Raw genomic sequence first — 15,606 nt, 5'->3', positions numbered from 1 at the left:
TTTGGCCTGGGTGGGGCTTTTGTTGACTGGGTTAAGTTTCTCTACTCCTCACCAAGGGCCTCAGTCCAAACTAACAATATTTCTTCTCCTCCATTCCCTTTATGCTGCGGTACTAGACATGGATGCCCTCTTTCCCCACTTTTGTTCACGTTGGCTCCGCACAGCTGATGGCTTTCAGAGTATTATCCGTTCAGGTACAGTCCAGAAGGTTTCCTTATATGCGGATGACCTCCTTTATGTATCAGGTCCAGTCAATTTATTCCCTACAACTTTCAACATTCTTGATGAATACAGCAGTGTTTCTGGATATAAATTCAATTACCAAAAAAGTGAGATCCTACCGATAAATAAATAGGCCAAGCAGCTTCCTCATTCCATAGTTCCATTTACACACGTGGACAAAATTGTTGGTACCCCTCAGAAGGAAAAACCCACAATTCTCACTGAAATCACTTGAAACTCACAAAAGTAACAATAAATAAAAATTTATTGAAAATTAAATAATCAAAATCAGCCATCACTTTTGAATTAGATTAGATTTTTGTTTCTGTATGCCAATATGCTAAACAAATGATTCATATGAAGAGGTGAAATGCACCTCGCGATGTGCGTCCAATATTCCCTGTATTTCTCGTCATATTTTTATTTACAAATAAAATATTAGCGATTTTTTTGTACTGAAAGTGGCTGGAATTGACTGCACCTTATAGGGCTACATCAATCCACTGGACCACCACCAGAACTGAAGAAGCCTCTTGGATGACAGGTGAAAGATCTTGAAGGAACTTTCTTCAAGTCCAGTGGATTGATTTAAACTACTTTGGAGAGCAGATGTTGTGTTTAGCTACATTTATACTTTATGCCACTAGGTCTCACTGTGTTATGTGATGCTTACTAAGATGCCGTAAAAAGAAGCAGAAGAAGAGCTGCAAGATGGCGACTACCTGTTACGACGTTACTGAGTGTTTTCAATGGGATCAGGAAGTTCTGATTCTGAAGTTGTTGACGGGGGGGGGGGGGTGCGCGCAGCGGCGCAGCGACTTCCAATCGCTGGGCCATTTACAATCGAACGACAGCTTGTTAACGTCGTTAACAAGCTATCGTTAACGTCGTTACCATCTTGCGGGAGTATCAGTGACAATAAAGTGTTCAAACTTGAAATGAAATACGCGGAAGCATCCGCGGAAATCCGCGGATCCTTGAAATGAAATACGCGGATCCGCGGAAAATTCCCATCCCTGTATACAGCAAAGAGCGAAGTAAAGGGTTATTCTATGTACTACAGTTGTTTTCTTTTTATAATCTACATAATACACTGACTGTTACTGTTGTAGATCTGATGTGTTTAATGACAACTGAAGCTCATTTCTGTTCAACAGAACTTCCATCCATGAAGCTGTAAATCTGCTCTGGTTCACATTTTCTGTCTTTGTCCTAAATTGAGTTTGCTGTGACAAAAGTGGAGTGTTTGCAGCAGAAAGTGTAGAAAATGTTGAGTGTTAGTTGTTAAAGTAAATGAATGTTTGTAATTTGAGCTGAAGAGTCACATCTGGATCCAGAAGATCCTCTGAACTCAGATCAGTTTGAAGAGACAAAGTTTAGTGAGTGAAGTAGAAATATTTCTTTGGTTTGTGTTGAGTTTTATTTGACTGATCCTGTTGATGATGCAGCATGTTACTGATGTGTGGACATGAATACACACGTGGACAAAATTGTTGGTACCCCTCAGTTAAAGAAGGAAAAACCCACAATTATCACGGAAATCACTTGAAACTCACAAAAGTAACAATAAATAAAAATTTATTGAAAATTAAATCATCAAAAACAGCCATTACTTTTGAATTGTTGATTAACATAATTATTTAAAAAAACAAACTAATGAAACAGGCCTGGACAAAAATGATGGTACCTCTATAAAAGATTGAAAACTATTTGACCAGAGTGACATGATTAACTCAGGTGTGTCATTTAATTGACATCACAGGTGTTTCCAAACTCATAATCAGTCAGTCTGCCTATTTAAAGGGAGACAAGTAGTCACCCTGCTGTTTGGTGAAAAGGTGTGTACCACACTGAACATGGACAACAGAAAGCGAAGGAGAGAATTGTCCCAGGACATCCGAAAAAAAATTACAGACAAACATCTTAAAGGTAAAGGCTATAAGACCATCTCTAAACAGCTTGAAGTTCCTGTGACAACAGTGGCTCATATTATTCAGAAGTTCAAGACCCACGGGACAGTAGCCAACCTCCCTGGACGTGGCCGCAAGAGGAAAATTGATGACAAATTGAAGAGACGGATCGTTGGAATTGTATCCAAAGAGCCCAGAGCAACCTCCAAAGAAATTAAAGGTGAACTCCAAGGCCAAGGTACATCAGTGTCAGATCGCACCATTCGTCGTTGTTTGAGCCAAAGTGGACTTCATGGGAGACGACCAAGGAGGACACCACTGCTGAAAAAAACTCATAAAAAAGCCGGACTGGAATTTGCAAAAATGCATGTTGACAAGCCACAAAGCTTCTGGGAGAATGTCCTTTGGACAGATGAGACCAAACTGGAGCTTTTTGGTAAGGCACATCAACTCTATGTTCATAGACTCAAAAACCAAGCATACGAAGAAAAGAACACTGTCCCTACGGTGAAACATGGAGGAGGCTCAGTAATGTTTTGGGGCTGCTTTGCTGCATCTGGCACAGGGTGTCTTGAAAGTGTGCAAGGTACGATGAAATCTGAAGACTATCAAGGCATTCTGGAGAGAAATGTGCTGCCTAGTGTCAGAAAGCTTGGTCTCAGTCGCAGGTCATGGGTCTTCCAACAGGACAACGATCCAAAACACACAGCCAAAAACACCCAAGAATGGCTGAGAGAAAAGCGTTGGACTATTCTAAAGTGGCCTTCTATGAGCCCAGATCTGAATCCCATTGAACATATGTGGAAGGAGCTGAAACATGCCATTTGGAGAAGACAGCCATCAAACCTGAGACAACTGGAGCTGTTTGCTCATGAGGAGTGGGCCAAAATACCTGTTGACAGCTGCAGAACGCTCATTGACAAATACAGAAATCGTTTAATTGCAGTGATTGCCTCAAAAGGTTGTGCAACAAAATATTAAGTTATGGGTACCATCATTTTTGTCCAGCCCTATTTCATTAGTTTGTTTTTTAAAATAATTATGTTAATCAACAATTCAAAAGTGATGGCTGATTTTGATTATTTAATTTTCAATAAATTTTTATTTATTGTTACTTTTGAGTTTCAAGTGATTTCAGTGATAATTGTGGGTTTTTCCTTCTTTAACTGAGGGGTACCAACAATTTTGTCCACGTGTGTAGGTGGATGAATGTTGTGCTGACATGTGGATGATGTGTGTAGAAGGCTGACATGATGATGATCCACAATAAGAGAAGGACAAAGTCACTGTGCTGCTTTTAGAGAAAAGCTGATTGATGAGGACAAAGTAATGTTGATCTGCACATTCAGAACCTGAACACATCTGATGGATCATCAATGATTTTATACGCATCTTTGATTCTTTATTCAGGTTGGAGTGGTGCTGGTTGTCAGAGATCAGCTGTGATTTTCTGGTCTCAGCTCTGAAGTCCAACCCCTCCCATCTGGAACATCTGGACCTGAGCAGGAACAACCTGCAGGATTCATCAGTGAAACATCTGTTAGATCTTGTGGAGAGTCCAGACTGCAGCCTGAAGACTCTGAGGTCAGTAGAAGGTTCCATCAGTCTCTGCTGCTTCCAGCAGTTTTCTACTAAACACAGTCAGTATCAAAGCAAAGATCCAGTGTCTCCTGTAAACCTGCAGCTTCTCAGTGAAGCTGTGAGAGCAGAATGGAGACAGAAACACAGAGACAGCAGTCAGCCAATCAGAGGAGCCACAAGCTGCCCACAATAAAAGGCCACCCCCTCTGAAAGGTGCAGTTTTGTTTTATTGGGGGGGGGGGGGGGGGGGGGTCCAGTCCAGTCCAGTCCTCTTCAATGGCTGTGCGAAGTTGCCGGATATTGGCGGGAACTGGTACACGCTGTTGTATACGCTGATCCAGAGCAATGGGTGACATGTCCGGTGAGTTTGCTGGCCATGCAAGAACTGGGACATTTTCAGCTTCCAACAATTGTGTATAGATCCTTGCAACATGGGGCCGTGCATTATCCTGCTGCAACATGAGCTGATGTTCTTGGATGTATGGCACAACAATGAGCCTCAGGATCTGGTCACGGTGTCTCTGTGCATTCAGAATGCCATCAATAAAATGCACCTGTGTTCTTGGTCCATAACAGACGCCTGCCCATACCATAACCCCACCGCCACCATGGGACACTCCATCCACAACATTAACATCAGAAAACCACTCACCCACACGACGTTATGGTAGAGAAATGAACATTCAATACACCAGCAACAGCTCTGGTTGACATTCCTGCTGTCAGCATACCAACTGCACGCTCCCTCAAATCTTTCCACATCTGTGGCATTATGCTGTGATAAAACTGCACCTTTCAGAGTGTCCTTTTATTGTGGGCAGTGTAAGGCACACCTGTGCACTAATCATGGTGTCTAATCAGCATCTTGATATGGCACACCTGTGAGCTGGGATGGATTATCTCAGCAAAGGAGAAGTGCTCACTATCACACATTTAGACAGATTTGTGAACAATATTTGAGAGAAATGGTGATATTGTGTATGTGGAAAAAACTTAAGATCTTTGAATTCATTTCATAAAAATGGGAGCAAAAACAAAAGTGTTGCATTTATATTTTTATTGAGTGTATTTGAAGGAAACATTCTGAGTATTACGAATTAAAAATGGTAAACAACGGAGTTATTTCACTGATATTTGATCATTTTGTCAAATTACAGATTATATATCAGTGAAATCACAAAACTATTATTAACTTGACCATAAAATGAATGTTTAACTGAACTTAATTCTGCTACAAATATCTTTATTTTCCATAAATGTCCTGTTTGACTCTCAGTATTTTTCCAGGTTTAGAAGCTTCCAGAAGCATTTGAACATATTTAGTGTCCCTTTGCTGCCAGACTCTGAGTTTTTCTGGAGCAGATGAGATTTTGATGGACACTCAGAGACTGTTGGTTTAAATGGAGCAGCAGTAAATCCATGAGTGAAGAGTTTGTGCAGTAATGAAGCTTGATGACTGTCAGCAGTTTGTTTCCACTGTGGATGCAGTGAAATGTGCAGAGAAACACACCTGATGCTGACAGTGTGTGCAGGTGTGTGAGCTTGGAGCTCAGTGTGTTCACTCCAACACGTTAACATGAAGCTGCTGCTCTGAACACGTCTGAAGTCCTGATGAGCTGCTCATCAAACTCATTCATCTCCTCTCATCTTCATTCTTCTCTCTGCAGATGGAAGTGATGCTGATCAGGACGGTGTTTGTTCTGAGAGGATGAAGTGTGTCCTGATGATCCAGAGGTTGAAGCAGCAGCAGCAGCTGGTGTGTAGAGACTCTGACTGGTCCATGTTACTGGGAGGTGGAGAGCTTCATGCAGCAGTGACTGACAGGAAGCAGAAGAAGTGGAGATGAGTGTCAGTGCTGCAGAATGAACTGATGTGAGAACAGCTGTCCAGCATGGTCCCTGTGTTCCTGTGGATGTGACAGAGGATCATCAGTGGATGTGGACTGCTCTGCTGCTGCTCTGTCCTTCTACTGAGACTCCTGTGTAGATCCTGGATGGATGTTTAATGCTGCAGCGCCGCCCTGTGGAATGACGGAGTACTGCAGTTAATTTGCAGAACTTTTCTGAACAATGTGATGAGTTGAAATGAAAAAAGCTCCATCCAGCCTCTCTGGGTCCAGACCTGTGAATGTGTCCTCTGCTCTGAGTCCACTGATGTCTGATATCAGTCAACATCCAGCATGAACGTTTGAGGCTCCAACAGCAGCCTGGTGTCGTCATTTCACTGATAAATAACTTGTAACAGAAGATAAAACCTGAACAAAGTGGATTTAATCAGAGTTTGACCGTCTGAACAGAGTAAAACATGTTTATTATCTGTAGATTTGGTGTAAAGTCAGTGAACAACAGCAAAGTGAAATAATTTCAGTGTTTGACAGAAAGAGAATCCTCAAAGTGTGATTATTCTTCAGTGAGTCTGAATGGAGCCAGCAGGAAGGTTTGTTCCTTCATCACAGCTCAATCAATGTAAATATGTTCCTCTGGTTTTCTTCCCGTTGTAAACGTTCAGATACATGGAGATCTAATCCTGATGCTCCTCAGCAGAGCTTCACTGTTTCTCCACAGTGCTGATGTCCTGCTGCAACAGACTGACTTGATGAAGAGAATCTGTTGATCAGAGACTGAAGTCCTTCAGCAGGATTTACTGAGCGGACACATCAACAGCGTCTGCTTTAATACACTGAATAAAGTTTGTTTCTTTGTTCCCACAGAGTGAATAAAGTGTTTTCTGTGTTTTTATTCAACTGTGATGTGACAGTAGAACTGAGGTGGTTTTCCTCCTGAAAAACACAGTTCAGTCTGCAGGTTTACAACAAAGTTAAAGGAAGCAGCAGTTTGAGCAAAACAAACCTGAGTGAAGCCTGAACTCTGATCCTGATGTTAACTGAGTTCTGTTGGACTTTCAGCTCCTGGAACTTCTTATTTCTTCCAGGAGGTGAAATGAAACAAACATCCACAGCTGTGTTGCATGTTGTTGTACTGTGTGTGTTTTGTGTGTTGTTGGTCCTTCAGTGAACTGCAACCAATGGGGAAAACACAGAACCCCCATTTTTAAGCAGTAAAGCTTTTAAAACCAGTAAATATGGACCCGAAATCCAAGCAGCATTGGTCTGAGGAGGAGACCCAGTGCTTCCTGGAACTGTGGTCTTCATATGAAATTTAGTCGAAGTTACAGGGAGCCTCTCGGACCACGATGATGTTCGACAAGAGCCAGTGGGAGATGGCTGCACAGTCGAGAATGTTGGCTGTAAGAGCCGAGCCTCAACTAACTTCTCAATAAACCTGCAAAACTCAAAAAGGACTGAGGGATCAGAAAAGGGAGTGACAGGCCAACAAAAAGAGTACCCATTTTGACCGGCTGCATTCTGTGATTCCAACCAGGGCTCTGAATGCTACAGTCCTGATGGAGTTGATGCAGTCCACCGATCCCGATCCTGGTAAGTTTTGTTTCTCAAACACCCTGCTGTTAGTCTACTATGAATAGGATGGCTACAATAGTCCCACATCAATATTATGAACATTATGCCAGCTAATGTAGTACGGGCACAGAATCAGTGATCAGAGGTTGACTATCATTGCTAGCCAATTAGTGGCTGGTAAGCTAACAAGCTATGAAACAATGTCTTATGAAACCTGAGAAAAGCAGCAGCAATCTTTCATTACAAGACCTGGATTCAGAACCTTCCACATCGTTACAGAATGGCCCATTTAATCATATTACTGAACTGTATGGTAATCACTGAAATTCCCCTTGAAGAAACAATAAAGTCTTTGCTAATGTCGAGCATGTTTGTTTATTTTAAGTTTTAATAGTTCTTTTTAAGGCCCTCCATGGCCTTGCTCCTGTGTATTGATCAGACCTTTTAACCATGCACCGCCCCAGCAGAGCCATCCATACAGATGGTACTGGACATGTCCAGGTCTCAGTACAAGCAGTGGGGTGATCGTTCCTTTGCTGTTGCTGCTCTGGAACGCACTCCCACTTGAACTTGGACTTATCTCTGTCCAGACTCAAAACCCACCTTTTCAGATATTCCTTGGACTCCTACAACTGTTTTATTCTCATGTTGTCCAGAATGCCTCATTTAATGTTACTATTTCATCTGTGCTGCATTTTGCTTTTATCTTTTTTTATGGTTTTATGGTTTTGATAACCAAATTGTGTTGTTTTGTTTTATCATGCTGTTGGAAAGCACTTTGGTATTCTTTTATGTTGTGTAAGGAGCTCTATAAATAAATTTGGATTGATTGATTGGTTGGTTATTTGAGATCAAAGACAGCTTCTCTCAGTTAAAGTTGTTTATTCTGCAGCAGGTAGTGTGATCAATGACCACTACTGATTAGAGGACCAGAGTTAACAAAGGGTGTTAATCTGCAGGCGTTTTCCTGGTAATGGATACAGTATACAGAATAGAATGCATACTTATGGATTGGAGATCCTCCCTGCGACTCTGACAGATTGATAGATGTGCTAATCTAGGTATATCATGTGCAGGAACTTATAATCTTGTCCTCTGTCTGATGGACCTAAATGATTATGTTCTTATTTATGGAAGTGAAGCACGCCTCCAGTTATTCTCACTTCATGTTTATCCACATAATGTTCTTAAAACAAGTGTGGCCTTCAGTGAGAAGCACCAGGTCAAGCGTGTCAGGGAGTGTGTGTCTGGAATCTACACTATATTGCCAAAAGTATTGGATAACCTGCCTTGACTCGCATATGAACATAAGTGACATTCCATTCTTAATCCATAGGGTTCAATATGACATCGGTGTCTTCAGCGTAAGCTGGCGTGCGTTTGCCCTCCGTTTGACCCGACTGTTCAACTTTGTTTTACCCTAATTCACAGAGTGTGGGATAATGTTGTCGACGCTCTTACGCATGGGTCTTAAACTTGCAGCCCGCAAGACAATATTTTGTGGCCCTCTACTTGACACCAAAGTTTGACGTTAGTGCGGCCCGCCCGCTTTTCTCATACATGTCCACGTAATTGATGGCGAAGGACCGCGGCAAAGTGCCACCAGCTGGATTCAAACTTGTGACCGCTGTACCGCTGGATCGGCTGCTCAACCTGTTGAACTATAGAGGAGAGCGGCCACCTGGACTTCCTGCAGAGTTCTTCAGTGTGCCATGCTTGCTATGATATGTGGTTCAAAAAATGTCATGGTGCAGTATATTGTCAAAATAGTATGTCATTCAAAAAAGCATCAGAGTATAATATGTGGTCTAAAAAATGCCATAGAATAATAGTTCATAGCACAAGTAAAAGCTTAGTAATTTTTAAAACTGTTCATATTCTTATATGTGGCTAAAAAAAACAACAAAAAACTAAAAAAAGTGATAGTAATATGTCAATGAAAAAGCCTATGATATAGCATGTCACTCTAAACACGTCATGGTACAGTATGTCGCCCTACACACGTCACGGTACAGCATGTCGCCCTACACACGTCACGGTACAGCATGTCGCCCTACACACGTCACGGTACAGCATGTCGCCCTACACACGTCACGGTACAGTATGTCGCCCTACACACGTCACGGTACAGCATGTCGCCCTACACACGTCACGGTACAGCATGTCGCCCTACACACGTCACGGTACAGCATGTCGCTCTAAACATGACATAGTATAGCATGTCACTCTAAAAACTTCATAGTACAGCATGTCGCTCTAAACACATCATAGTATAGAATGTCGCTCTAAAAACGTCATAGTATAGCATGTCGGCCCTTTTTGTAGATGAAATCTGCATTTGTAGACCAGTCCAACTTATTATCAAGATGGACATCTAAATATTTATATGATGTCACCATCTTCATGTCCACGCCACAAGTGTTCACTGGCTGAAGAGGGGGTTTGGACCTGCGGAAATCTATGGTCATTTCCTTTGTCTTTGAGGCGTTGAGTAGCAGCAGTTTTTGTGACTCCAGTCACTGAAGGCACTTCTCAGATCTCTGTATTCAGCTTCATGTCCATTTCTGATACATGCCACGATAGCAGTGTCATCAGAGTATTTCTGAATGTGGCAGGACTCAGTGCTGGATTTGAAGTCAGATGTATACAGAGTGAACAGGAATGGAGCCAGGACTGTTCCTTGTGGAGCCCCAGTACTACTCATTAATGTCCCAGAAACACAGTTCCCCAGCCTGACAAACTGTGGCCTTCCTGTCAGGTAATCTGTAGTCCATGAAACATAGGAAGGATCCACTCCCATCTCTGTGAGCTTGTCTTTGAGGATGGTGGGTTGGATGGAGTTGAATGCATTTGAAAAATCAAAGAACATGATTCTCACATAAACTCCAGGTTCCTCCAGATGAGACAGGACACGGTGAAACATGAAGAGGATGGCATCATCCACTCCAATGTGTTCTTTGTATGCAAACTGCAAGAAATCGAGTTTGTCTTTGACCTCAAGCCTCAGTAGACGTAGTGGAAGTAGGTGTGTCCACAGTGTCAAATCTGTTGAAGAACAAGTTGAGTTCATCAGCTCTTTCCACATCACCCACTATTGGCTTCCTCCTCTTTTTATTGTTGTGTCCAGAGATGGTATTGATTCCTCTCCACACATCACGGATGTTGCCGTGTAGAAAATTCCTCTCTATCATCTTTTTGTATTCCATCTTTGCCATCTTCAGTCTCCTCTTCAACTCGTGTTGCACTTCTTTGAGCCGTTCGTTGTCACCATCTCTAAAAGCTTGTTTTTTTTTTGGTTGAGGATTGCCTTTATGTTGCTTGTGATCCGTAGTTTGTTATTGGGGAAACAGCGAACAGTCTTTGCAGGTATGACTGTGTCTCTACAGAAGCTGATGTATTCACTAAAACAATCAACCTGTCTGTCAGTGTTCATACTGTCCTCATCTGTTTCCAGAAGCACATTCCAGTCTGTTGATTCAAAGCAGTCCCTTAGAGCTTCACTAGCTTGAGGATTCCATCTTCTGATTTGGACTTTAGTTGCAGGCTGTCTCAGCACACAGGGTTTGTAACAGGTCTGCAGATAAACCAGGTTATGATCTGACCTGCCCAGTGGTGGTAAGGCAGTAGCTCTGTAAGCTTCTTTGACATTGGCATACAGCAGGTCTGGGGTATTATTTCCTCTGGTAGGGCAGTTAACAAACTGTGTAAATTCTGTCAGGTGAGAAGAGAGGCTGACATGATTGAAATCTCCTGATATTATTACAAGTGCCTCAGAATGTCGAGTCTCTATCTGAGCAACAGTGTCATGCAACAAATCACATGGAACCAAGTCAGTTGCTTTGGGTGGAATGTATACAAGCATTGTTATGATGTGACTGAACTCCCTTGGGACATAATATGGCCGAAGTCCAACTGCCAACAGTTCAATATCTGGACAACACAATTTCTCCTTAACCATTATATGTGAGGAGTTACACCATCTCTGGTTAACAAATAAAGCCAGATCTGCTCCTTTCTTCTTGCCACTAGCTTTAGTATCTCTGTCTGACCTTATGAGGGTGAAGCCAGGTAGATCCACAGTTGAGTCCAAGTTGTTCTGATTCTGCCAGGTCTCAGTAAAACACAGGAAACTGCATTCACGGTGTGTTTTGTCCGTCTTCACCAATGTCTCCAGCTCATCACTTTTGCTTGGCAGAGAGTTTACGTTTCCCATGATGACTGATGGAAGAAAGGGCTTGTATCTCCATTTCCTAGCCTTCACCTTTGCACCAGCATGGCAACCCCGAAAACACCTCAATATGTCCACTGGAATTGGATGTTGCAGTCCAGATTTGTTCTGTCTCAATAAAAAAAGCTCCTCTCTTGAGTAAGCTCTTCTCCCAGCAGGCACCTCCATGAAAAAAATACAGAAGAAACAGCAAAAACTTAAAACAGTAAAGAGACACCAAACGTTGTAGCCACCTTCACAGGCAGTGCTAGTAACTTAGCCTAACCCGAACCCTATAATTTTCAAACACATTTTACAAGAATAGATACTCGTATAATACAACACTAAAGGTCACATGTCTTAGTAAGCTCATCAAGTAACTAGGCTAGCCTAGCGATACCTACAGCTGAGACTGTAGGCACCATTCAAACTTTACTATGCTTAAATCACATCATAACAGAATATCACACACTTTAATACTATAATTGGATTTATTGGGCAAATATACTTACAACTGTAAATGAACTCCAGATAATGAGCATTTCCAGGATGTTTTCTCTGTCCTGTCGCTGCCTGCAGATTCATCAAACGCTCTCAGATACAGTCTAAGTAAAATGGTGGTGATATGATTGCATCATGCTAAAGTCTCATGTTTTTCTTTCCATGTTTCCTCCACCTTGTAGCCATCCACATATTTATTACCGATCTCAGATATAATCCAGTAAAATGGTGACATCATGATAGTTAATAGGACAATATGGCTCCTGTCTGCTGTTGTAAATTAGCATGTCTCTGCGAGGCTTGCGCTAGCCGATCGCCACAGCGCCACTGGCGCATTGTTGTGCTGAATGGCGCAGTCATTCTGAACCGTGTGAGCCACAGTGGCGCTCTAGTTTTCTTGTAAAAAGCAACAAAAAAGGGTTCGACTTACTTTTTCTTCGAAACACCCAAGTGATAATACAAGAAAACAAAGTTTATCTGTCGGCAGGCGTCGGAAATGGTCGGAGCCACCCGAATCTTGATGACGCGCCTGGGTCATGACCCGCTCTTGGCCAATCACAGAAAAGCATGCTATTTTTACTACGTGAAATCTCTAGGGCTGGACCCGAATATCAGAATATTCGTTCGCTACGGCGGTATCCAGATATTAATTTTGGTATCCGAATCCCCACCCCCCCACCCGTCGGATGTTACCGGGCGGAAAGAATATGTGGCGTTACCGTCTTCCCTCCGCCTTCGGCCCACATCGGCTCATCCCGTCGTGTGATCACATAAACATATACACATGTCTATGTGATCACTCCTTCCTCCCCCCAGACGAAAATATTCGGAGCTCGTCTCTTCCCTTCGCCTTCGGCCCACTTTGGCTCATCCCGTTGTGTTCGGCTCATCTCGGCTCATCCATTCGTGTTTGTTACCACCACCCGAATGGCCGGGTTGCTGCCGACTCTGACATCACGCATCACGTCGTTGCATAAACACAAGACAAGATGCCGAAGGCCTACAAAATTGATGCAAACAGCAGCCCCACCCCCACCTAACCCTAACCCTAACCCTGGAACATAACATCCATGTTTATGTGCTATATAAATGAAGCTAATGTTAGCTATGAAAGATTCTAACAAGAGAGCAAGATTCTTCCTATGACATTTTCAAACACATTTTAGAAGAATAAATAAATATTTGAGTAGCACTTGTATACAGCCACTCTATGGAAGTAATTACTGGAGAATGGTGGGTGCTCGGGTTGATGAATATATAAAGGTCAATTTTAAATAGACAGTTAATATCTATATGATTTTACTTTTGGCCAAAATGAATGATTGGTGGCCTTGTTCAATATAAGATCTGATAAAATAGGTTACCTAATACAAAACATACAAGCTCAATAATACAAAAACTTAAAGCAAGACATAACTCAAACTTTCCCCAAAAAGTAAATTAATATCATTTTGTCTGTTAGATACAAACCTTTTTAGTTTTACCCTCAATTTGTCCCCCGATAGTCCTACTGACCAGTTTCTGTGTTAATCTGAATTTATTCCTCTAACAACCAGTTAAAGACAGAATTCCCCCATAGCTTTAACCCACAATCACAATGTCCCATACACAACACTGCAAAGTCACCCAACAATAGAACCAATGGCGGGAAATCTGTCTAACCACGGTCCAAAGGTGGGAGTGCAGTGTGGGACCTTCGCGCTCGTCCGCAGCGACCTGAAACTTGGCCGGACGTCTCGTCATTACAATATCTACATTCTTGCTTGTCCAGCCAGACGACCGCCGCTCAGAAAGACATATTAAACTAGAAAAGCACTCGGAGAGCGCAGACCTCCGCCAGGCCATCTGTCTGTCTGTCAACAGCATAACTCAAAAAGTCATGGACGGATTGTATTGAGTTTCAACAGTTTGTGCAGAAAGCATAACATGCATGCACAGTGTAACAGCACAGTGTTTTGCACGCGGCGCCGCCGCACGCACGTACAATTGTGCGCACGTGCCGCTTCATTTCGTCGGTCCCAACTCGCCCGGGCAGCCCGAAGCGGCCGCAGGGGATTCGGCCGTTGCCCGGGATCGTTGCAGCGCCACACGCACGTGACGGTACCGTTGCGCGCGCGTGTGACGGTACCGCATGCGTCGTCGCCGCACGCACATGACGGTACCGTTGCGCACGCGTGTGACGGTACCGCACGCGTCGCCGCCGCTTCGTTTCGTCGGTCCCGACTCGCCCAGGAAGCCCGAACCTGCCGCGGGGGATTCGGCCGTCGCCCGGGATCGTTGCAGCGACTGTCCTTCGACCTTCAAAAAAATCCTGGATCCAGACGGTGATCCGGATCACCTCCAAAATCTAATCGATTGTTACTTGTGCTCTTCCGGACATCCTGTAAAAATTTGGTGAAAATCCATCCATGACTTTTTGAGTTATGCTGTTAACAGACAAACAGACACACACACACACACACACACACACACACACACACACACACACACAGACACACAGACAGACAGACAGACAGACAGACAGACAGACTCCGGTGATCACATAACCTCCTGGCGGAGGTAATGATTTCTTTCCAATTTAAAACAACGAATAACTTCTCGGTTCTCAACCTGCAGGAGGCCGCCATCTTGTGTCATTGCGCATCGCTTTCGCGCAGGTTTCAGTTTCCAGTTGGGGTTCGTGTGGATGTTGAGCGATGTCGATTCCGACTCTAACCATTTATTTATATTTATTGCTTCGGTTCCCAACTTTCCTTAGGGGTCTCGCTTCGATCATTGAATGACAGTACAGAGGGGGCTATAATGGATAATGAAGAGGTTAATTTCCGATTTTTCTTATTATTCGATGATTGGAGGTTCGATTCCCACATCTCCACACAGGTCTCAGTTTGGATCACACAGGTTATTAGGGCAGACGCTTGGGTTTTGTTATCAAGGAATATTCTCAGGGATGATGTGGTCTTAGGACTTTTTTGGTATGACATTTTTGTGATATTTTTGTGCTAATGATGATGATGATATTATAATATCTCATATTTGCTTATCAGAGATAAGTTTATTTCAATGTTAGATAGATGATACTATAATAATGTACATAGTTATGTTAAAAATTATCTCAGGATGATGATCTCAGTGCTACTGGAGGACTTGATGCTACATTTAAATTTTCAGTGTTATTTCTGTAGAGTTGCCATATTAAAAGTGGTCATAATGATCTCAGGATGATGATCTAAGTCTTACTGGAGTGTAGTATTAAAGTTACACAAGATATAATTAAAGATTTTTTTAAAAAGTGACTTTTTAAATCAATTTTATTTTTTGCTTCAACTAAAAAAAAAAACGCTGCGAATTACGGACGACCAGAAATTTGTACGGACTACCAAAAATTTGGATTTGGCAGGAGTTGGTCGTCTGTAATTTGCTGTACGGACGACCAAGGATTTTGACGAAGGTCCCACACTGGGAGTGGAACGCTAGCCACCACCTAGCATTAGCCGCCATCGAGCATTAACCGCGCTAGCATTAGCCGCGCTAGCTCTCACTCGGTTCTCCAGCCTCAGACTCACCACTTCTGCTGCTGAACTTCCAGGTCCTCAGCACCGTTCTCTGAATTTCCAGCTCCGGTTGTCCAGTCTGTGCTCCGCTTGCTTTGGCTTAGCACCGGACAAAAAAACCCGTTCCTCCACACTGCTCCACCCAGAGAGAAGGAAAAAGAAGAAGAACGTCTCGCACATTTTCTTCAGTGTCTCTCCGCCGGGTCAGGAGGA

At 42.9% G+C, this 15,606-nt stretch overlaps 2 protein-coding genes and 1 long non-coding RNA gene across 11 annotated transcripts in view; 1 reads left to right on the top strand and 2 right to left on the bottom strand.

The window, feature by feature from the left end:
- LOC127537057 (uncharacterized) overlaps positions 1–3,727 on the bottom strand; it is a 9,818-nt gene extending 6,091 nt beyond the window's left edge. The window contains exon 1 of the long non-coding RNA XR_007946452.1: positions 3,646–3,727. This is a non-coding gene — a long non-coding RNA (uncharacterized LOC127537057). The remainder of the gene's footprint in view (positions 1–3,645) is intronic.
- LOC127537037 (NACHT, LRR and PYD domains-containing protein 14-like) overlaps positions 1–6,422 on the top strand; it is a 26,318-nt gene extending 19,896 nt beyond the window's left edge. For 6 of the 8 annotated variants that reach the window (XM_051958707.1, XM_051958706.1, XM_051958702.1 and 3 more), the window contains 2 exons: positions 3,543–3,716; positions 5,381–6,422. In XM_051958707.1, coding sequence (XP_051814667.1) covers positions 3,543–3,716; positions 5,381–5,390 — 184 coding nt within the window. In that variant the 3' untranslated portion in view covers positions 5,391–6,422. The remainder of the gene's footprint in view (positions 1–3,542; positions 3,717–5,380) is intronic. The other 2 variants (XM_051958708.1, XM_051958704.1) reach the window with 1 other exon arrangement.
- LOC127537042 (uncharacterized) lies at positions 5,610–15,606 on the bottom strand. Of its 2 annotated transcripts, none has more exons than XR_007946363.1 (2): positions 15,406–15,606; positions 5,610–5,733 (listed from the first exon to the last, which is right to left on the bottom strand). XR_007946363.1 is itself a non-coding variant. In XM_051958728.1 (2 exons), exon 2 carries the CDS (start codon positions 11,342–11,344, stop codon positions 10,361–10,363), a length of 984 nt encoding a protein of 327 aa, XP_051814688.1. In that variant the 5' UTR covers positions 11,345–11,521; positions 15,406–15,606; the 3' UTR covers positions 6,007–10,360. The 2 variants fall into 2 exon arrangements, 1 of the variants encoding a protein (XP_051814688.1); XM_051958728.1 differs by lacking the exon at positions 5,610–5,733 and adding an exon at positions 6,007–11,521.

This window comes from Acanthochromis polyacanthus, chromosome 14 (assembly GCF_021347895.1).
Source record: "Acanthochromis polyacanthus isolate Apoly-LR-REF ecotype Palm Island chromosome 14, KAUST_Apoly_ChrSc, whole genome shotgun sequence".
In the NCBI taxonomy this organism is placed as follows: domain Eukaryota; kingdom Metazoa; phylum Chordata; class Actinopteri; family Pomacentridae; genus Acanthochromis; species Acanthochromis polyacanthus.
This window is presented reverse-complemented; position numbering and strand designations above follow the sequence as displayed.

Excerpts from the sequence above, each read along its gene's own strand:
- LOC127537042 (XM_051958728.1), bottom strand. The coding sequence starts at position 11,344 with ATGGGAAACGTAAACTCTCTGCCAAGCAAAAGTGATGAGCTGGAGACA.